Source organism: Schistocerca serialis, chromosome 4 (genome assembly GCF_023864345.2).
Source record: "Schistocerca serialis cubense isolate TAMUIC-IGC-003099 chromosome 4, iqSchSeri2.2, whole genome shotgun sequence".
NCBI classification, from domain to species: domain Eukaryota; kingdom Metazoa; phylum Arthropoda; class Insecta; order Orthoptera; family Acrididae; genus Schistocerca; species Schistocerca serialis.
This window is the reverse complement of record NC_064641.1, coordinates 441,300,794-441,324,611: the sequence shown is the minus strand read 5'-3', so window position 1 is coordinate 441,324,611 and position 23,818 is coordinate 441,300,794. Positions and strand designations below refer to the sequence as shown.

At 42.5% G+C, this 23,818-nt stretch overlaps 1 protein-coding gene across 1 annotated transcript in view; it reads right to left on the bottom strand.

The window, feature by feature from the left end:
* The window catches only part of LOC126474526 (uncharacterized), a gene marked incomplete at its 3' end in the record, with an annotated part of 152,876 nt that overhangs the window by 117,011 nt on the left and 12,047 nt on the right, over positions 1-23,818 (bottom strand). The window contains exon 2 of the mRNA XM_050101996.1: positions 14,750-14,857. Coding sequence (XP_049957953.1) covers positions 14,750-14,857 — 108 coding nt within the window. The remainder of the gene's footprint in view (positions 1-14,749; positions 14,858-23,818) is intronic.

Sequence of the window (23,818 nt, the reverse complement as noted above, 5' to 3'; positions counted from 1 at the left end):
CGGAGATCCGTACGCTATGGCTGTTCAGAGGGAACTGGGTTCGGTCGCGGCGGCGGCCGATTTAAATACCTCCGCCCGCGGCGCGCTCACTCCGCTGTCCGTGCCACGGTCGCTCGGTGGAACAGATTGCGACGGTGTCTGAGATGACGTCGGTGTGATAGCTCTGTCCGCCGTGGTCGTCACAACTATACGTTTGCTCGATTTACTCTTGATTAACCCAATCGCTGGTTCCCAAGCCTTGCTAAGATTATAGCCACAGTCACGGTTCATGAGGTCGTCATTGGTGCGAATTTCGATGGCCTCTCTAACAACGCTGTCGCAGTATGTCGACGTCTGTACCAGAATCCTCGTGCGTTCATACTCCATAGCGTGATTTTCCGACAAACAATGTTCAGCGACCGCCGACTTGCTCGGATACATCAGTCGAGTGTGCCTCTGGCGTTCACGGCATCGTTCCTTGACGGTACGCATCGTCTGACCAATATACGACTTGCCACATTGACACGGAATCTGGTACACGCCGGCCTTCCTCAGACCAAGGTCATCTTTGGCGCTCCCCACCAGTGCACGAGTTTTATTCGGAGGACAAAACACAGTTCCGACACAATGTTTCTTCAAAATGTGGGCGATTTTCCCCGAGAGTGGGCCTGTATATGGAATAAACGCAGTGCCTACCTCCTCCCTCGTGATTTCATCCATCTCCACAGGTTGTGCTGTAGTGGTTGGGCGGAGAGCATGTTGAATTTTTTCGAAATACAGTTCTCAGGTTCCAATTCCTGGGGTAGACTCTCTGCGTCATAGACAGTGCACGGCCTATGTACTAGAGTTTTAAGTACCCCATTCCTCTGTGAAGGGTGGTGGCAGCTGTCTGCGTGCAAATACAGATCAGTGTGCGTTGTCTTCCGATACACCCCATGACCTAGGGTGCCGTCAGCCCTTCTCTTGACCAAGACGTCAAGGAAAGGTAATTTACCATCCGTTTCAGTCTCCATAGCGAATTTGGTGTTGGGGTGTATGGAGTTTAGATGTGTAAGGAAGTCAAGGAGTTTATCCATATCATGTGGCCAGATGACGAACGTGTCGTCCACGTAACGGAAAAAGCAAGTAGGTTTCCATTCGGATGACGACAGGGCTTCCTCCTCGAAGTTCTCCATGTACAAATTCGCTACCACCGGTGGGAGTGGGCTACCCAAGGCGACTCCCTCCGTTTGTTCGTAGTATTCTCCGTTAAAAAGAAAATACGTGGAGGTCAAGACATGCCTATAAAGTTCAGTGGTCTTCTCCTCAAACTTCTGACTAATCAATTCTAGTGACTCTCACAGGGGAACCCTCGTAAACAAGGAAACGACGTCAAAACTCACCATGATATCTGACTCAAACCTGAAGCTATCAAGGCGTTTAACAGAATCCATGGAATTACGGATGTGATGAGGGCATTTACCCACATAAGGACTTAATGTTTCCGTCAGGTATTTGGCCAACAAATATGTGGGTGCCCTGATGTTGCTGACAATGGGGCGTAATGGTACCCCCTCTTTGTGAACCTTCGGGAGCCCATATAGTCTTGGCGGTACCGGACCTTGCGGTAACAACTTCTTAGCGTCACCCTCCGGTAAATCTGCGTCCTTGAGAAGCGACCTCGTCTTGTTCTCCACCTTCTTTGCAGGGTCAACGCTCATCTACCGGTAGGAATCGTCATTTAGCAGGCTCTGCATCTTATCAATGTAGTCCTTATGGGAGACAACAACTGAAGCATTGCCTTTGTCAGCCGGTAAGACAACAGTTTCAGAGCGTTCCCTCAGATCACGAATGGCCGCCCTCTCTTTACTGGTGATATTTGACTTCATCGGCTTGGATCCCGTCAACGCACGACAAGTTTCACGACGTATTTCCTCAGCTGATTCAGGCGGAAGTCGAGCTGCAACCTGTTCAACAGCACTAACAATTTCTGCGACCAGAGTGAACTTGGGGGTGGGAGCGAAGTTGAGACCTTTCTGCAAAACCGAGACCGCATCATCACTCAACATCATGCCACTCAAATTGATGACAGTCTTGCACGGAACCTGCAGAGATGGTTTGTCAAGGAGACGTGAGAACTTAGCTGTTTGACGTCCCGTTGCCTTCTTATGGGCGGAATCAGCTGCAACGCAGGTGACACCATCAATCCAATGAAAAAGAAGTGAAATTACTAGACAGTTGCAAATGTAGTTTGAATAATTCCTGTGAGATAAACTCAAGGCTCCGGCGGGTGAATTGCACTCTCTCGCGTACCAATGCGAGGCTGGCTCGTTTCTTGATTCTCTTAGCTGCTGCAGAAACGATGTGATGCATAACCTTAGCAAAATTTGGAACAACATTCTCGGAACGACATCTCTTTAGAAAGGCAAGAGTACTTAGCAGACGACATCTACGGTGGCGCAACTTTTCAAATTTCTTCATGCTGCGGTACATCTCCTCCCCGTAAAGGTGAATGATGTGATTCTTAAGTTTCTCCCGGCGTATTTGATAATCAAAATATCCACGGGTGTACTGCCGGTCTACAGTGACCAACGGGTACAATATTTCGACGATCATACATGTCGCCATCATCAGTTGAACTAACGGACTGAGCTCCTGTGAACGTGCCGGTACGGAGATTCGTACGCTATGGCTTATCAGGGGGAACTGGCTTCGGTCGCGGCGGCGGCCGATTTAAACACCCTCCGCCCGCGGCGCACTCCCTCCGCCGTCCGCGCCCCGCGCCACGGTCGCACGGTGGAACAGATTGCGACGGCGTCTGAGATGACGTCGGTGTGATAGCTCTTTCCGCCGTGGTCGTCACAACTATACGTTTGCTAGATTTACTCTTGATTAACCCAATCGATGGTTCCCAAGCCTTGCTAAGATTATAGCTACAGTCACGGTTTATGAGGTCGTCATTGGTGCGAATTTCGATGGCCTCTCTAACAACGCTGTCCCAGTATCTCGATGTCTGTACCAGAATCCTCGTGCGTTCATACTCCATAGCGTGATTTTCCGACAAACAATGTTCAGCGACCGCCGACTTGCTCGGATGCATCAGTCGAGTGTGTCTCTGGTGTTCACGGCTTCGATCCTAGACGGTACGCATCGTCTTTTTAATGGAGAATACTACGAACAAACGGAGGGAGTCGCCATGGATAGCCCACTCCCACCGGTGGTAGCGAATTTGTACATGGAGAACTTCGAGGAGGAAGCCCTGTCATCATCCGAATGGAAACCTACTTGCTTTTTCCGTTACGTGGACGACACGTTCGTCATCTGGCCACATGGTATGGATAAACTCCTTGACTTCCTTACACATCTAAACTCCATACACCCCAACACCAAATTCACTATGGAGACTGAAACGGATGGTAAATTACCTTTCCTTGACGTCTTGGTCAAGAGAAGGGCTGACGGCACCCTAGGTCATGGGGTGTATCGGAAGACAACGCACACTGATCTGTATTTGCACGCAGACAGCTGCCACCACCCTCCACAGAGGAATGGGGAACTTAAAACTCTAGTACATAGGGCGCGCAATATCTCTGACGCAGAGAGTCTACCCCAGGAATTGGAACATCTGAGAACTGTATTTCGAAAAAATATGGGTACTCAGAGTGGCAGATTCAACGTGCTCTCCGCCCAACCACTACAGCACAACCTGTGGAGATAGATGAAATCACGAGGGAGGAGGTAGGCACTGCGTTTATTCCATATACAGGCCCACTCTCGGGGAAAATCGCCCGCATTTTGAAGAAACATCGTGTCGGAGCTGTGTTTTGTCCTCCGAATAAAACTCGTGCACTGGTGGGGAGCGCCAAACATGACCTCGGTCTGAGGAAGGCCGGCGTGTACCAGATTCCGTGTCAATGTGGCAAGACGATGCATACCGTCGAGGATCGAAGCTGTGAACGCCAGAGGCACACTCGACTGATGTATCCGAGCAAGTCGGCGGTCGCTGAACATTGTTTGTCGGAAAATCACGCTATGGAGTATGAACGCACGAGGATTCTGGTACAGACGTCGAGATACTGGGACAGCGTTGTTAGAGAGGCCATCGAAATTCGCACCAATGACGACCTCATAAACCGCGACTGTAACTATAATCTTAGCAAGGCTTGGGAACCAGCGATTGGGTTAATCAAGAGTAAATCGAGCAAACGTATAGTTGTGACGACCACGGCAGAAAGAGCTATCACACTGACGTCATCTCAGACGCCGTCGCAATCTGTTCCACCGCGCGACCGTGCCAGTTGGACACTGCAGACCGGCAGTACACCCGTGGATATTTTGATTATCAAATACGCCGGGAGAAACTTAAGAATCACATCATACACCTTTACGAGGAGGAGATGTACCGCAGCATGAAGAAATTTGAAAAGTTGCCCCAACGTAGATGTCGTTTGCTAAGTACTCTTGCCTTTCTGAAGAGATGTCGTTCCGAGAATGTTGTTCCAAATTTTGCTAAGATTATGCACCACAACGATTCTGCAGCAGCTAAAAGAATCAAGAAATTTTATCATATACTACGTATTTAATAATATTCTGTACATGAAATAGAAAAAATAAACATTTAAGATTTGAACCCGTGTCACCAACATGGTAGCTGTGAACGCTAACCGCTACTCCACACTTGCTTGATTGAAACATTAAGCACGAAACTAACATCGATTTTATCGAAAACAGAGAGCTGTCACATGAAAAGCTGCTAGCCTGGTACTCAGGACAGGTCCCTCTATAACATAAGACTCATCAAAATCCGTGGTTAATAAGTCTAATGGTCCCTTTGTACGTTTAGGCAGCAGGGATGAAATACAAATGGCGAAAAGTTATCTACAACTCGTATACAAACCGGACTGCAGCTGTAAGTACTGGAGATCGTGAACGGGGGCGCTGGTAGAGAAGAGAGTGAGACAGGGTTTTAGCTTATTCAAAGTTACTCGATATGTACATTGAGCAAGCAACAAAGAAAGCTAAGGAGAAATTTAGAAAGGGAATTAAAGTTCAGGGAGAAGAAATAAAAACTTGATGGTTTTTCGATGACACTAATTCTATCAGAGGCGGCAACTGACTTGAAAGAGCAGTATAACTGAATGCATAGTGTCTTAAAAATAGGTTATAACATGGACAAAAGTAAAACGGTTTAATGGAACGTACGCGAAGTGAATCGGGAGATGCTGAGGAAATTAGGTTTACAAATGAGACGGTAAAAGAAGTCGGTGCGTTTTGCTATTTGGGCAGCCAAATAATGTTGGCCGAAGTAAAGACCATATAAAATGCAGGCTGGCAATAGCAAGATAGGAGTTTCTGAAAGAACTTTGTTAATATCGAATATAAACTTATGTTAGGAAGTCTTACCTGAAATTGTTTGTGTGACGTGTAGCCTTGTACAGAGACGACACGCGGTCAATAAAAGGTTCAGATAAAAAGAGAACAGAAGCATTTCAAATGTGGTACAGCAGAATAATGCCGAAGATTATATGGATAGATCAAATAATTAATGAGGAAGCACTGAGCCGAATTGTTAAGAAAGGAAATTTATGGCACAGCCTGCTAAATGAGCTGTGGCGCAGTTGCCTTTGCCTCATTGTCTGTAGTTATCTTTATTCGATATCTTCCGCTAGCGCTATTTTCGGGGCTCCTACTATTAGTGCGAATTCGTCGGGGCTAGTTAAAAGGCCGAGCACGATGGCGATACGGGAGACAGTGAGACCAGTGAGTGCCTCGGGAAGAAAGAACTGAGTGCAGGGGCTTTGGGTGTGCGTGACTAGAGCTACTGAGAAAATATCAATATATCGTTATCAAAATGGTAACATCGAGTGTCCTCATTTTTATTTTATATTACATTTTTTCACAATTTTCGGTAATTATTTCAAGTTATTCTGTTGAAACTGCAGTGGAACATATTTTTACTTTCACTGTGTGAATGAATCTTACCACTTTTTGAGTTTTCGTCACGTCCAATCCTTCTCTTTGAAGCAAGTGTATTTGGCACAAAAGAAAAAGACTGTTTCTTCACATCGGCGTTCTTCAAAAACAGTTGCTGAAAACGATGAACAAAAATCTAAATGGCAAGACTGGTCTTTATGGCCGGTGGAGACGTGTGAGAGGAAATGTTGACGTAATCGGCGCTACCAACAGAAACTGCAACGTTTAGCTTCAACGCGCAATGTTGACACTACAACTGCTAGGTCGCTGGCGCTGGCAGAAATTTAAAAAACCGCGAACTCGATATGAAGTGTTTGGAGCAAATACTATGTGTGACCGATCTGACACTTTTTATTGTTGCACTTACATGCAGTTACCATTATTAGCAAAGTGGTTATCGCCAAGCGTGAACGTGCATCGTTTTCTTTCAATTCTTACTGTGAGGGGGATAGGCAGGCTGCTGCTTGTTGATGTACAGAATATCTAAGAATAAATGAATCACTGCTTAAATATACAGCTTTAAAACTGGCAATATGTTTGCAATGTGCAGACGATATTTCTATTGATATACCGATTCTTTTCTTCGATGTATCGAGAGGCGGTAGTGATTTTCTAAATATCGATATATCGGATTACCGATATTTTTAAAAACATTAACAGTGCTATGCTCTCCCCAGCTGGGAGTAGGGGGAAGCCACACGCCGCGGGGCTGTGTGTTGTGTCCTGTGATGAGACACAGGTAGCATATATATTTAATAATCATTTATTAAGTATAGTAGAAAGCACAGGGACAAACTGTTCAAGAGAAAAATCACAGTAGTATGTTGAAAAAGTCTCATAAAGTTCGAAAATATGTATCACCAACTTCTCCTTCTGAAATTAAGAAAATTATACCTTCTCTCAAAAATGAAAACTCATCTAATTTTGTTCCCATATAATAAGCCCCATCTCATACTAAATATGTAATGCATCACTGAATAATGGCATTTTTCCAGAGAGAATGAAATATGCAGTTGTTAAACGGCTCTTTAAGATAGGCGGTACGAGAAATGTCAGTAACTGTTGACCTGTTTCACTGCTGACATAATTTTCAAAAATTTTTGAAAAGGTGACGCATTCTAGAACAGTATTTCGCCTTAGTAACAATAACTTCCTCAGAAAATTACTGTTTTGGTTTCAAAAGTGTTCTGTACTGAGAATGCCATTTGCATGTTCACTCAACAGATTTTATAAGTATTAAATAATAAAGTGGCACTGATTGGTATTTTCTGGGATCTATCTGAAGCATTTGACTGTGTGAATCACAGTATTCTCCTAGTTGCATTGAAATTGTATGGGACTGATGCTATAGCCAACCAAAGGAGAGTGTAATATCCAACCATAAGAATGCAGATAACTGTACTTAATAATTGGACCAATATAGTCCAGGGACATAATTTTGTCTGGGAAGAAATCAGGTGTGGCGTTCATCAAAGCTCAGTCTTTGGTCCACTATTGTTCCTCATATATATGAACGACCTTCTGTCTAATATACAACAAGTAGAATTACTTCTTTTTGCAGATGACACTAGTTTTGTAATCAATCCAAGTATAAGTACAGAAACAGAAGAAATGGTAAACAAAATTCTTAAAAGTATCATTAACTGGTTTTCTGTGAACATTCTCACCCTCAATTTTAAAAAGACACGACATATTTTGTTCTACACATCTAGGGGTACTGCACCAGTGATAAGAGTAACAAATAATGAGGAGATAATAAATAGGGTGGAAATTTCGAAACTCTTAGGTGTCAATGTTGATCAGAATTTCATTTCGGAAAAGCACAGTTTAGAATTCCTAAAACAACTTAGTTCAGCCACATTTGCACTTAGAAATAATGGAAATCTTGAGGAGAGACAAATCAGTAAGTTAGCATATCTTGCATACTTTCATTCGACACTGGCATATACAATAATGTTCTTGGATAACTCATCTTTAAGGAAGAACACATACTTTGCACAAAAATGTGTCGTAAGAATATGTGGGGTTCACCCATGATCATCTCGTGGACAGGTTTAAGGATACAGGGTACTTATAAATGGTGGAAAAATCGAAGATTTTTTATGACTATATTGAATTCTTTAGTCTTTCCTGATTACATTGATATATACATTATATGGTTTCAAATGAAAAATGGCTTATATATACTAAATTTTAAAGTTAGAGTCATGTATGCCGCCATGCCCCCTTTATTTCTGTTACGTAAACCAGTATAATTTCGAAAAGAACTGTGAACTTTCTGTTTCCAGCGATTGTACGTATGATACACTGAATATGTTCGCAGGTTTCTAGTGTCTGTAAATGATTATCTTTGCTAATATTTACTTTTGTTTCGCTGAAGCAGTTTGTTCATGAGTTACTGAATGTTTGTTGGCCAAGTGCTACATAAATACGAACTATGCCACGCATAAAGAAATTCAATAAAAGGAAATTCCGTGGTAACCAGTTCAAAAAAAAAAAAAAGAAAAAAGAAAAAAAGCAAGCCACACCGTTGAAAGTAACCTATGTATCAGTTCTTCAGGGAAGAAACTCCCACAAGGCATGCCTCCTGGCGATTCAAATTTTTGTGTTAACAGTGACGCTGTTTGTAGTTAATTTTTTGTTGTTGGTGTGGGCATCTTATCTCCTTTGATAAAGGATGTGGCGAAACGTAAATAATGTGATGGTGTAGGCTGTCTGGAAATAACTGAACAACAAGGTAGCAGGAAGGGTTTAGCGTCAAAATTAGTTGTTCTGTGTAGATCCTGCAATAAATCTACCTCGAAAATTACTTCGAACATTGTGCATAATTCATTTTATGTGAATTTGAAGTTGGTGTGTGCAATGCGTGCAATAGGAAAAGGAAAAAAGGCAGCTCAAACGTTTTGTGGTTTGATGGACCTTCCTCCTCCTCCCAGTAGGTTCAGCAAGTACATAAAAATACTTTTATGTGCCTTGTCGGTAGTGTCTAAAGCATCTATGAAATGTACAGTAGAACGATCTGTAAATATTAGTGGAATCAGGGACATTGCTGTTACACTTGATGGGACATTGCAACATCGAGGACATCGTTCCTCGAATGGTGTTGTAAGTGGAGAATGGAAAAGTTGTTGGTGTTGAATGCTTATCTAAGTACTGCCACACCTGCAATTGTAACACTGAAGGACATATTGAACATCCGTGTTCTAAGAAATATAATGGTTACAGTGGAGGTATGTAGTGTGATGGAGCTCAAAAAATATTTCAGAGGTCGGTGCCCGTTTATAACACTAGATATACGAAGTACCTAGGCGATGGGGACTCTAAAGTTTTCAATAAAATTAATGACTTAAATGTTTTTGGTGATACCTTGATAACAATATTGGAGTGTAGTGGACATGTACAAAAGAGGATGGGTGATAAATTGAGAAAGCTACGGAGGGAAATGAAATAAAAGTTGGTGTCTGATGGAAAATCTCTGTCCGGCAGAGGCAGATTGACAGAAACTGAAGTAGACCTTCATCAGAGTTATTATGGGCTGGCCGTGAGACGAACTGCACCTCTGAATGATGTTACAGCAATGAGAAAAGCTGTATGGGCCACCTACTTTCATACGTTGTCCACAGATGACCACCCTGTTCACGGACTTTGTCCTAAAGGAGCAGATTCATGGTGTGGTTACCAAAAAGCAAAATAAAGTGGTCAAATATACCATCATAAGCATTCTCTTACTGAGACTGTTATGAACGAAATAAAACCAGTTTTTAGAGACCTGAGTGACTCTGTTTTGCTTAGTAAATGTCTTCATGTGGGCATTCAGAACACAAATGAAAGTTTCAGCCATTGCATATGGGAAAGATTGCCTAATAATGTTTTTGTAGGACTAAATACATTAAACGTTGGTGTACTAGATGAAGTGACATGTTTCAATGATAGAGTGATTGGATGGTTGGAAGTCCTGAGAAATTTAGGCATAAAATGTGGCTCTGATATGGAAGATAAATTGTTTGTGTGTGACAAAAAATTTGGAAATTTGTGGTAAGGTCGTGTGGGACCAAACTGCTGAGGACATATGTCCATTAGCCTACACACTACTTAATCTAACAAACTAACTTACGCTAAGGACAACACACACACCCATGCCCGAGTTAGGACTCAAACGTCCGACGGGGCGAGCCGCCCAGACCGTGACAAGTACGTGTGAAGACAATGGGTGCATGAAGCTGAAAGATTCTCTCTTCAAGTTACCAAAGGAGTAAGAAGCGCTAAAAGGAATGCCAAGAGGGAGCTTGAAGATGAAGAAATGCTGCAGGATGTCGACTGTGATTCAGGAATGTTCTGAGGCACAGTTTAATTGGACTCATATCTTCGTTCGCAATTTCCCGCAAGTTATATTTTTCAGAATTCAGGTACAAATATTTCCTAAAGATTATAAAGCATTGTTCTAATTTTTTCTGTAACTTGCAATAGTCCATACATATGTAGTAGACCTAAGATTATTGAAGAATCAACCAAATTATAGAAAAAATAACATTTGTATTAGGAAAAAAACTATAAAAATTAAAATGTAGAATGTGATATTTTTTTATCCTTGTAACATACATAATACATGGAATTATATAGGTGTAGTACCTCAGCCATCATCTCATGCATATCTGGTAAAAATTTGGTCGCCTTCAAATGCATAACATTGGATTAAATAATACCACAATTTGAGGAAGCATTTTGGAAAACAAAATTGCATCAATTTCTTTGTAATTTTTTCTAATAACCCTAAGCAGGTTCAAAAATATTCAAAATACTTCTAATTTGTTTAGAAAGATACCTGATATCAACAAAAAATCTGTAAAACGTACACATTATAATCAGTGCCTGAAAGAAATAGGTGTTGATTTTTACATAATATTGAGCCAGAAAAGTACCCTGTATCCTTAACGAGTGGGGCATTCTCGCTACTGTTTCGCGGTATATTTATTCCGCCTTAAAGTTTGTTGTAAATAATTCACTACATTTCAAAAGGAACAATGATGTACATAGTTACAATACCAGAAGCAAAAGTGACACTCATTATTCCACATTAAGGCTGTCTTTTGCACAAAAATGTGTGCACAACGCTGCAACAAAAAAATTTGATTACGTACATAGTGATACAAAATGTCTGACAGCCAACAAAATTAAAATTGGAGACAAAGTGACAAAGTTTCTCCTTAAAAACTTCTTCTATTCCATAGAAGAATTTCTATTAGTGTAGTGTGTAAAAGGGGATTCGCAGAAATTATTAATTCATATCTATACATCTTTTTTATTTTTGTTACAAAAAACTTAAAAACTTTTATTAGACTGTAACCATGTGCACAAATTAATTTGCAATGTGAATATAACATGACTCGTTCCATATCATTACGATCTACCATGCAAAATGGTCTCTGAAATGCAAAACTAATTACAATCAGAAAGAAATAGTATTCTTATATCGTTTTTATGTTATCAAATATTTTATTTTAAAGTACCCAGTGCGGCATATGTCAGTTAACCCCTTCTCGTTTCTGGTCATGGTCAAATTTTACTGAATTAATTATTAACCCCTCACACTGAAAAATCGTGAAACCTGTGCACAGCGAAATTTGCTTAAAGAGTGATGGCAGAACTGTTTGTTGTTGACAAGTGACAGTCTGAGTCTTGGCCTCATAAGTGCGTACATTGTAAGGGTGAACAGTGTCCGTTACGAAGAGATAATTGCCTACAGAAGAGTGGGTGTTTGTTTTACAGGTGTGGTGAAGATTTGGTCGAAATTAAGAAGGTTCGAGGTGACACTACACAGTGACCGCCCAATATTAATGGTCCCTAACTACTGAAGAAAATTTGCAGCTCATTGCACAGGCGTTCGTTTCCTCAGCCAAGCAATTTGCAAGAAGAGTTTCAAAAAACAACAGTTTTCCGAAAGGAGAATGTTTAAAACATTACTGCATTATCAGCGTAAATTACTACACGCCGTTAGTGATGATCGAAGGCGATAAATCTATGAGTGGTGTGTGATATGCAGCGAAAGTGATCCTAACTGTCACAAAACAATCCTTTGTTGAGACGAAACAAATTTTAGGTTAATGGAAGAGTTAAACACAGCTATTTACATTGATCTCCTGAAAATGCGCCATTTATTATTGAGGAGAAGTTAAATGTCCTTGGGGTTACGATATGGGCAGAAAAAACGTACTAGGGCCTTATTTTTTCTATGGGATTGTGACTGCGGATAGGTATCATGCAATGTTAAGAGAAGTTATTATTGAATCAGACAATACCTCTGTGCTTGAAACTGGCAGCAAGGTGGTGCTTCGCTGCACTACAGATACATGTACGTGCATTTTTGGATGGCCATTTTCAAGGGTGATAGGAAGCTGGGGTAAGAACGATTGGCCACCAAGATCATTGGACTTCACACGGTATGATTGTACTATGTGAGGGATACTGAAAGACAATGTTTTCGCTACAAAACCATTAAACATACAGCATTTAAGAGATCTGACTGAGTAAGAACCTGAAAACCTTTTGGTAATAATGAAGAGTTCCGTGACAAGATGTGTAAATCGGTGTTCAGGCGATTTGTTAAATGAAGTTCACGTATTTCAACCGTTAAAAAATCATATGCTTTTAGAAAATAAAAACATTGTGTTTGTTTTTCAGAAATATCCGTCCAATTTTCAGTATTCATATAATTGAAGCAGTGTGAACCAAATGGGTCCAAAGCACACCGTTATCGATTTTGAGACTGTAATATTTATGCATGCTCCTGACACCTGTTGATCTTACGGTGAACCAGCTTCATCAGTGCTCTACCTTTACACTGCATATATGAACATTTTCTAACTCTCCCATTTCTCTGATATTCACTTCCATATGGACTCAAAGCAAAATTTTCATCCAGCTCTCACTGGCTACAGTTACACCCATTTCTCCATAAAAAACTGGAAGCTCTCGAAGGCACTCCCCATCATAAACCCTCATTCCATGGTTTCAGCAGTCCAGTCTGTACAATGGACGCTGAGGATTCCAGAATCCTTAAGGACCTCACAACCAAACCAAAAGGTGTTCGTGGTCACAATGCACATTTCAGAAATTTTACAATGATGAAGTTTTCAACAGGTTGTCATGAACTGTCATTTAAAGTAGCATATCCTTAATTGGAGTCGCGGGAAGCCACCATTTTCCTCAATTCACATCGAGGGAGATGAAGATTTGTTATTCCCCTACAGTGTGCAAATACCTTGCGAAATGTAATGCCCAAATACGAAAATCGAAGTCAAATATCAACCTTGAGACACAAAGACTTAAGAAAACTACTAGATTTCATGCGTGAAGTGAACAGATAGTTTTTCTGAACCTCAAGCCAGATAACGTGCGTAATGAAAACGATGATAACGAGGACTATGAAGTGTTGTGATAGGCCATAATTGTGTGTGTGGTACATTTACCATTGTTATTTAAGTTCTGATTCTAGTATCACATTAATTGCAAACTACACAAGAGTCAAAAAGACGCTGTTGTCACTAAACTATACGTGAAAATTTTGTGAATTGACATAAATAATTATAATAATCCTAAACATTAATTAAATTTCATAGTATGAAGTGGGTACATAATTTTTATAGGAAATATAGGATGATGAGACTTGGATAGAAAACAAATCGAACCTTTGAGAACGGTGCTTTGCCTATAAAACTGATTTTGACAAACATCAATTTTTCTCAAAACCTTGTATATGTTCTTCGGTTCCTAATGGTTCTCAGTGTCTCGGTTTCATTTCAGTTACACATTCATCACATTTCAGTGCCCATAATCTCGTTTTATTGTTTCCACTAACACGATAGTTAGACAGTTGCCAACGAATGTTCAGGGCGACAATTATTGGACTATCTGAAAAAATAGTAAATTACTTACAAACCATGGCGTGCACACACTTTATTCAACATGTAAACGTCACTACAGATATTCGGGTTTTGGTTTTGACATGTTCGATATGCCTGCCATCATTGGCGATGATGTGGCGCAGACGAATAGCGAAATTCTGCATGACCCGCTGAAGTGTCGGAACATCGATGCTGTCGATGACCTCCTGAATGGCTGTTTTCAGCTCAGCAGTGGTTCTGGGCTTATTGCTGTACATCTTGTCTTTAACATAGTCCCACAAAAAGGGTCGCATGTGTTCAGATCCGGAGAATCGAGACCAATGCCAGTGGCCTCTGGGTACACGAGAACCAGAATGCGGTTCCCAAAGTGTTCCTCCAGGACATCACTCTCCTGCTTCGAAGCGGGTTGATCTCCGTCTTGATGAAACACATCTTGTCGAATTCAGGGTCAGTTTGGATAATGGGGATGAAATCGCCTTCCAGAAGCTTCACGTACCGTTCGGTAGTCACGTACTATCAAGGAATACCGCACCGACTATTCCGTGACTGGACATACCACACGACACAGTCACCCATTGAGGGTGAAGAGACTTCCCTATTGCGAAATGCGGATTCTCAGTCCCTCAAATGCACCAGTTTTGCTTATTGGCGAACCCAGTCAGATGAAAGTGGACTTCGTCGCTAAATCAAACCACGCTAGTTTCCATCATGCCAGGCGGCCAACGGCGCAGTTTGAATGTCCAAACGCAAACCGTTCGGAAGTTATGACGATTTTACTTCATATAGTTCAATAATTGCCACCCTGTATCTGTTCAGTACTAAGTAAATGGTTTAATCTGTAGCGATCAAATGTGAACGTGTTGGTATTATGAGGCATGCACTCAGAAGCTGGCTACGAGTAGGTGTCGGATGCTCACCCGAAGTACCAGTGGTTCCAGAAGACGAAGCTCGTGGCAGGCGGCAGAGGCAGGGGTGGTCTGTAGGCGCAGCAGCCCTGCGCGCAGCACTCCTTAGGCGGGGGGCAGCTGCACACAGGAAGCAAACACCTCACGTCAGCGGTGAGCAGGTTAGCACACACGATCGTTTTACAAAGAAAAACCCCAATTTAATGACATTGCCAATGAAGCTACTTTTCTTCTCTATTGGGGGAGGGACTAAACAACAGTTTGACGTTACCACTATAATACACCTAGCTCCTTGCCGAGGAGAAATTAGCTAGCTAGCCAGTTCGACTGACTTGTTTTTTTTTTTTTCTTTATCTACCGGTCTTCTGATTGCTCTGATGCACCACGCTAAGGGTCAGCGTCAGTTGCTTGGTCTTCGGAAACTAGTTTACGCGTTTCATAAAACGCTATTTTTAAATATTTTTAATGAAAATTCATAAGACTTTATCATGGGCATTTTTTCGCTGTTTTCTGTACACATGTCCCATCAAACTGTCCGTTTTAGTAGTCAGTACTTTCAAACTGTTGTTCTCCGCGACATTTATGCAGAGGACCTTCTAATTTCTTCTCAACACACTTACTTTTCAACATACTTTGTAACATCACTTTTCAAACGCTTCGCCACTCTTTTTTTTTCCGGCTTTCCCACAGGTCGTGACCCACTCGCATACAATGTTGTGCTCCAGACGTACGTTTGTCGCAGTAGTTATTACCTACGTTGGATGCTAGTAGACTTCTTTCTGCAGGACCTCGACAGAGTGCCCCCAAGGAAATCATCATTATCATTATTATGATCAGCAGGACTTCTAAAATGCAGTTTCTGTCCCAGGACCATGAAATCTCTATAAGCCCCTGAAAAGAGGTAAAAGATCGTTGCAGAATGCCATAAAATCCTTGCGAGGCTAGGGGAAAGCAGCAGGATAAATCTGCTCTGGGTCCCTAGTCACTCAGGTGTTAGTGGTAACGAATAAGCCGATAGTCTAGCAGGGCAGGAGCAATCGCTATTTATAAGACAGGGACCTATCGTAAAAAATACTAATAGAACGGTAAAATCTAAACTGCACAGTTCGTTCGGAGTACAGCACGTAGAAAATTGGAGTAAAACCAACTTATAAAAACATGACAAGCTAACGATGTTGAAACCATCTTTAAAGTGAAATTGTGTGAACCTAGACTTGAACGGGAGACATCTGGTCAACGGGGCTCAGTTCGAAGCGGGACTCGTCACTGAAGACTACTCCAGTCAATGATATTCCACGCTCAATGATATTTCAGGCCGAAGACGTTTCTAGACACGCCCTGGACTTTGGTAGAACATCAACCTGACCGTCGCCTGCCATGCGACCTGACAGCAGGGATTGATGTTCTGGAGTGACATTTCTTTATACAGCAGGACCCCTTTGGTTGTCATCGGCGGCGCCCTGGCATTACAGCGGTACGTATATGGTACTCTGTGCCCCATTTTGTTGCCTTTCGTCGCATGCCATCCTGGTCTTACATTTCAGCGAGAGTTTCTACTGCTAGTCTTCGTGTTTGCCAAACTCTACCTTGGTCAGCAAGGTCGTCGGATCTCTCCCCAATTTAGAATGTTTGGAGAACTATGGTCAGCGCCCTTCAACTGTCTCAGGATTTTGACGATTTAACGCTCCATTTAGACAGAATTTGGCACCATATCTCTCATGAGGACGTCCAACAACGCTATCAACCAGTGCCAAGCCGGATAACTCTTTGCATTGAGAACAGAGGTAGGCCAACGCGTTATTGACTTGCTGAATTTTCCATTTGTCTGTCTGTACATGTACATCACATCTACCGATTTCCGATTTCCGTCCAATTCGGATTAGCCGTTAGCTGTGCGTTTTTTTTTTTTTTTGTTTTTTTTTTTTGTGTAGCAGTGTATATGGCTTACAATTTGTAATTGAAGTAACTATGGCTAACACAAAAGAGAGCTAATAAGGGACTCTAATACTTTTTAAGATTACTAGCTGGCTTTACTAGAATGACAAAGAGAGATATCGCACAATAAATTTAGTTTCGGTGCGGGCAGCAGAGGGCTAAGACCTATGTTGTTTCGTCTTCATCGTTAAATTAGACCAATCAAAAATCCGGCCCCAGGCAGAGCTCACACAACTTGGCCACTGAACAGAAACACAGTCTGAGGTCCTGGGCGATTCCATCCTGATGATCCAAAGGGGCGGCGGCGGGAACCTCAGCTGACTGTCGCCCGCCCACCTGCACACTTCGAGTGCTCTCGTTGCAGTCTCTTTTCCACACAGCGTGATAGCCTCGTACGTGCAGAAAAAGTTCTTCGTAATCAGGCAGGCTTGATTAAATGCAGTGACTAGCGGCATCTATGGCTGGACGACATAAAATACGAGGGCAGTTCAATAAGTAATGCAACACATTTTTTTTCTGAAACAGGGGTTGTTTTATTCAGCATTGAAATACACCAGGTTATTCCCCAATCTTTTAGCTACACAACATTATTTTTCAACGTAGTCTCCATTCAATGCTACGGCCTTACGCCACCTTGAAATGAGGGCCTGTATGTCTGCACGGTACCATTCCACTGGTCGATGTCGGAGCTAACGTCGTACTGCATCAATAACTTCTTCATCATCCGCGTAGTGCCTCCCTCGGATTGCGTCCTTCATTGGGCCAAACATATGGAAATCCGACGGTGCGAGATCGGGGCTGTAGGGTGCATGAGGAAGAACAGTCCACTGAAGTTTTGTGAGCTCCTCTCGGGTGCGAAGACTTGTGTGAGGTCTTGCGTTGTCATGAAGAAGGAGAAGTTCGTTCAGATTTTTGTGCCTACGAACACGCTGAAGTCGTTTCTTCAATTTCTGAAGAGTAGCACAATACACTTCAGAGTTGATCGTTTGACCATGGGGAAGGACGTCGAACAGAATAACCCCTTCAGCGTCCCAGAAGACTGTAACCATGACTTTACCGGCTGAGGGTATGGCTTTAAACTTTTTCTTGGTAGGGGAGTGGGTGTGGCGCCACTCCATTGATTGCCGTTTTGTTTCAGGTTCGAAGTGATGAACCCATGTTTCATCGCCTGTAACAATCTTTGACAAGAAATTGTCACCCTCAGCCACATGACGAGCAAGCAATTCCGCACAGATGGTTCTCCTTTGCTCTTTATGGTGTTCGGTTAGACAACGAGGGACCCAGCGGGAACAAACTTTTGAATATCCCAACTGGTGAACAATTGTGACAGCACTACCAACAGAGATGTCAAGTTGAGCACTGAGTTGTTTGACGGTGATCCGTCGATCATCTCGAACGAGTGTGTTCGCATGCTCCGCCATTGCAGGAGTCACAGCTGTGCACGGCCGGCCCGCACGCGGGAGATCAGACAGTCTTGCTTGACCTTGCGGCGATGATGACACACGCTTTGCCCAACGACTCGACGTGCTTTTGTCCACTGCCAGATCACCGTAGACATTCTGCAAGCGCCTATGAATATCTGAGATGCCCTGGTTTTCTGCCAAAAGAAACTCGATCACTGCCCGTTGTTTGCAACGCACATCCGTTACAGACGCCATTTTAACAGCTTCGTACAGCGCTGCCACCTGTCGGAAGTCAATGAAACTATACGAGACGAAGCGGGAATGTTTGAAAATATTCCACAAGAAATTTCCGGTTTTTTCAAAAAAAATTGGCCGAGAAAAAAAAGTGTTGCATTACTTATTGAACTGCCCTCGTATGCAGTGAGGAGTGAGATAATACATGACGTTCTCGATCAGAGTTGCTTCGCGCGTCGCTTTCGAAAAGAGCTGCCAAAGAGCAAATCAAATTCTGATGTTCCCAAGACATAGAAAATCTCGCCTCACGATCTTTTTTAGATACATGAGGCCGCGTAGCTCTCAGTCTTTTAGTCATTCTAGTGTGCTGAGAAAGAGTCGTCTATTTTCGAGGCATTTTTATTCGCAAACAAAACGGAATGAAAATGTAATAAATAGGCACCCAAACAACAATGCAAACTCAATAAATTCGTTTTTCTTAGCCAAGAAATCAAATATGAATAAAACCTATCGGAAAAAGCAAAGCAATTTCGTTACGTTTTCAATACACGTATCGAAATCAGTAAATTCATAATCACAGACGCGTAAATTCAATGTTATTTTGTATTCGTAAAGATACGATTGCGGTTCTTAATTCTGTCACTGACGTAAACTACCGAAAATACTTTTGTCAGCGAGGTTAAAGTACGAACACCACCATCTACTTGTTCTTTAGTGCACTACCTACCTAACAGCACCACCTATTTGTTCTTTTGTGTATTATGCCACGATGATCGGGCTACTACTATGTTGGTCAGGCTCCTACAGCTTTAAATTAAAACATCGTTTTTTCGTCATCCGATTTTCGTGAAACAGACTATATGTTTCCCCAAGCTATGCTCAAGATGCCTGTGAAAATTCCATGAAAATTCGTCTAGTACTTTTGAAGATTAGCGTGCCCGACAAATAGAGAGACAGGGCTCTTAAAAGCATTCTTATTGTATTCTGTTACACACCCTACATCAGACACAATCAATTTTTTCAAATATTTTCAATTTACAGCCACAATGGTTTTACAGTCTTATTATTAATGCAGACATAGACATTAAATGCATGGCAGAAGACGCAAGCTAGAAATCGAAAATATCATCCATAACAGTGCTTGACAGCGCTGTGGGAACCAGTAGATATTCTAATCACAGATTAAAGAGAAAAAATATTGAGAGTGATAACATAGCTGCATGTACTTCAGTACTCTGGGAAGACATGGAAGATCGCAAAGAAAATTTTATATTTAGGTAATACTAGCTGTTATCCGTGGCTGTGCTCAGACACTGTATCATTAGTTTTGTTATGATAACTAATGGTGGATAAGTAAGCTACTGCACATGCAATGACATCAGCTGCCCTCAGATGTTTGCCTGTTCGGGTAAGCATAGCTTGCGATGTGTGTTCTTCACACCCCCTCCAACGCTGTCCCAGTGCATGGTGCGTCAGCATGCATAGCGTCGCTGCCAAGCAGCGTGCACGGAGTGGCATGTGCAGCAGCGCGCATCTATGCATCACGCTATTGAAGTAGCGATACATTATGCAACGTGCATTTTATGCTACAAATAGTGTGGAAGCACGAATTAAAAGTATTGAAGATTAAGTATCGTATTCATTACTTTGAATTGTATGAGGTAGCCCATATCAACCAGTAAAAGCATTTTCACATATGACAAACAAAAGTCAAAAAGTAAATAGCTTTCTCAAAAAGTAAATATTTTTACCGATTTTGCGTAAAATTCTTCAAATCAGTACGTATCTTGTACTACACACTTTCTGCGGTAGCCTGTGTTCTTCCTCAGGGTTCAAATTTCATCCCTATCGTTCTGTATGTTAGTCGCCAAAACGTAACAGACAGAGTTAGTTTCGCATTTGTAATATTAGTATGGATAAAACTTTCAGTTACGATATCTTTTTTCTGTGATGCAATTTTGATGAAATAAAACCATACGGTGCCTCAAACTATGCTCTAGTTACCTCTAAAAAAATAAAACTCATATGGTGCCTCAAGCTATGCTCTAGTTACGTGCAAAAACCTCATGAAAATTTGTCAAGTAGTTTTGAAAAAGTGTGTTCCGACAGACGACCAGCTTTACAGAATTATTATTAGTACAGATGTAGATTAATGAACAGGTTGTCAGGTCAGCTGAGACACAATTTCCACGTGACAGGTATTCTTTATTTTACATTTTCACTGTTATAGTAAGCAATATTGACCGCTAAGCTACATTTGTTTACATCTTCTTGTTTATTTTTATGAAATTTCCATGTGTTAGCACATGGTTGGACTTTTTTTATTTTGCTTAGGCTGGTCTATTGTTTAGGCAGATGTTTATTTTTCGGTGATCTAGTGAGAAACTACTGAATGTGAACGTCTATAATTGTCGAATTATTACTGTACATATTGACATAAGCTATTAATAAGATCGTATTCAGTACCACTATTGTAGCTTACGAGAGTTATGCGTTTGTGTGTAGGCTTCAGCTGTAGACCCGCTCCTTCCCCTACCGCACAGTGGCCGTTCTCAACAGAGCAGCCGGCCGCTGTGGCGGAGCGGTTCTAGGCGCTTCAGTCCCGAACAGCGCTGCTGCTAGAGTCGCAGGTTCGAATCCCGCCTCGGGCATGGATGTGTGTGCTGCCCTTAGGTTAGTTAGGTTTAAGTAGTTCTAAGTCTAGGGGACTGATGATCTCAGATGTTAAGTCCCATAGTGCTTAGAGCCATTTGAATCATTTGAACCTCAACAGAAGGTCCTCACACCCACTGCCGTCCGCATCTCGTGGTCGTGCGGTAGCGTTCACGCTTCCCACGCCCGGGTTCCCGGGTTCGACTCCCGGCGGGGTCAGGGATTTTCTCTGCCTCGTGGTGACTGGGTGTTGTGTGATGTCCTTAGGTTAGTTAGGTTTAAGTAGTTCTAAGTTCTAGGGGACTGATGACCATAGATGTTAAGTCCCATAGTGCTCAGAGCCAAGCCACCCACTGCCGCCCCATCCCCGACAGCACAATCTGAATAGCTACGGCCCAAGTTACTATGCGCACACTCTACCACCTCATACTACCTTTCATTCTGCAAGGTGTCCCAAACCTTCAGGATCAAGATTGTGGAGACATTAGATGATCCTAAACTGCGTACTCGGAGATACGGAACTAAATAGCCAGAAACGAATTTTTTCTTGCTACTGCCAGTATGCACTTAATGTCCCCCCTATTTCGGCCACCATCATTCATTTTACGGCTTAAATAACGATGTCTTGAATGAGCAATCTGTCCTAGGGAAGAGCTCACGAACTGTTAATGTTTCGTAACAACGACAACTTGTAATGCTGACGGTAGAGGCGCTGTCTAATGTCTATTCAGTGAATTTGCAAAAGAGACACACTGTGGACTCGCACACTTTTTTTACTTAATTCTCATCTACTGGCGGTTATTTCCATACTCGCACGAATTAAAAAAAAAAATGGTTCAAATGGCTCTGAGCACCATGGGACTTAACATCGGAGGTCATCAGTCCCCTAGAACTTAGAACTACTTAAACCGAACTAACCTAAGGACATCACACACATCCATGTCCGATGCAGGATTCGAACCTGCGACCGTAGCGGTCGCGCGGTTCCAGACTGAAGCGACTAGAACCGCTCGGCTACAACGGCCGGCCCGCACGAATTCCTTATGGTCATTCTACGGAGTTAGATATCACGAAACCGAAGTACACACTTCGATAAACAGATGCCACGCAGTCTGGCAGGTATTTCCATGAGCTGTAGAACACCTTAGAGATGACCAATGCCTCTGCTCCGCTCGTTTATCCGTGGTCGGGTCTCAAATCATGCGAAAGCTTAGTACGCACTTCGGTAAACAGAGGGCGCCACGCACTATAGGCGGTTATTTAGAAAACTGCTAGTATCAGACACTTAACCCGTGATGTAGGGGTAGCGTCTTTCATTACTAAGCAAAACGTCCTCGTCCCATGTTCGAACCCTGCCACCGCTTACGTCTTGAATAAAAATCGTCAGTAATGGTGGCCGAAAGCTTCCGGCGTAAGAAGTTACCCTCATTCTGCCATCGGCTTTGTCAAAGAGGGCGGAGAGGCCCACAGAGATTCAGGGCACTCTCTCGCTCCCGAATGAGGATGCGGAAAGCAATGGAAACCACTGCATTAAAGACACATAACGTGTATCCACAGAACATGTGGCTTGTAATTGAAAGTGTGTCACACCGCTCTCTCCATTGGCAAAAGATTTCGGAATATTCCCCCAATCTGATCTTCGGTAGGGGACTGCCAAGGGGGAGGTGACCACAAAAAACTGAATAAGCAAAGATAGGATAACGTTCTGTAAGTCTAGGCATGGAATGACAGAATTTGGTAGGGAAGCAAGAAAATCTGAAAAGAGAAATGCTAAGGCTCTGTCTAGATATAGTAGGGTCAATGAAGTAAAATGGAAAGAAGACAATGATCTCTGGTTAGATGAGCGTAGGGTAACATCAACAGCAGCGGAAAATGGTATAGCGGGAGTATTCATCGTTATGAATTGGAAGGCAGGGCAGAGATTGAGTTACAGTGAACTGTTAGTGATAGCATTGTCCTCATCAGAATCGACAAAAAAACCAACACCGAATATGGAATGCGGCTGTGGCGGGGCTTGGTAGTAGGAATATAGGCTTGGTAGTAGGAGTGAGAGAGGAGAAAGACTAACTGAGTTCTGCAATAGACTTCAGCTAGTAATAGCGAATACTCTGTTCAAGAATATAAAGATTAGCTATACTGGCAAAAGGCCGATAGATAATGGAAGATTTCAGTTAGACTACATCAGGGTCAGGCAGAGATTCCGAAATCAGATATTGGATTGCAAGGCGTATTCAGGGGCAGATATAGACTCAGACCACAGTTTAGTAGTGATGAGGAAAAGGCTGAAGTTTACGAGACTAGTCAGGAAAAAACAATCCGAAAAGTAATGGGATACAGAAGTACTAAGGAATGGTGGTGGCGGTGGTGGTGGTAAGTTCCTATGGAACCAAACTGCTGAGGTCATTGGTCTCTAGGCTTACACACTACCTAATCCAACTTACACTACGTTATGCTAAGGACAATACACGTACCCATTCCCGAGGGAGGACTCGAACCTCCCACGGGGGAAGCCGTGCGAACCATGGCAAGGTTCCTGACCGCGCGGCTACCCCGCGTGACTATGAGGAATGAAGAGACACGCTTGAAGTTCTCTAGGGCTATAGATACAGTAGGCAGTTCAGTTAAAGAGGAATGGACATCTCTAAAAAGAGCAATCACAGAAAAACATAGTGAGCCGTGTATCGACTCGTGCTACACCTTGTGTTTAGATTGCATTGGTTTTCCTTTTCTTCCCCTGACATGTTTGTTTGATATGTTGTCTGTCATTAAGTGGCTGCTTGGTTGTCTTTTCCCTCTGCTATCGATATCTGCGTTTTAGCTTCCGGGAAACTGCTATCGAGGAAGTGAGATCTTTGAC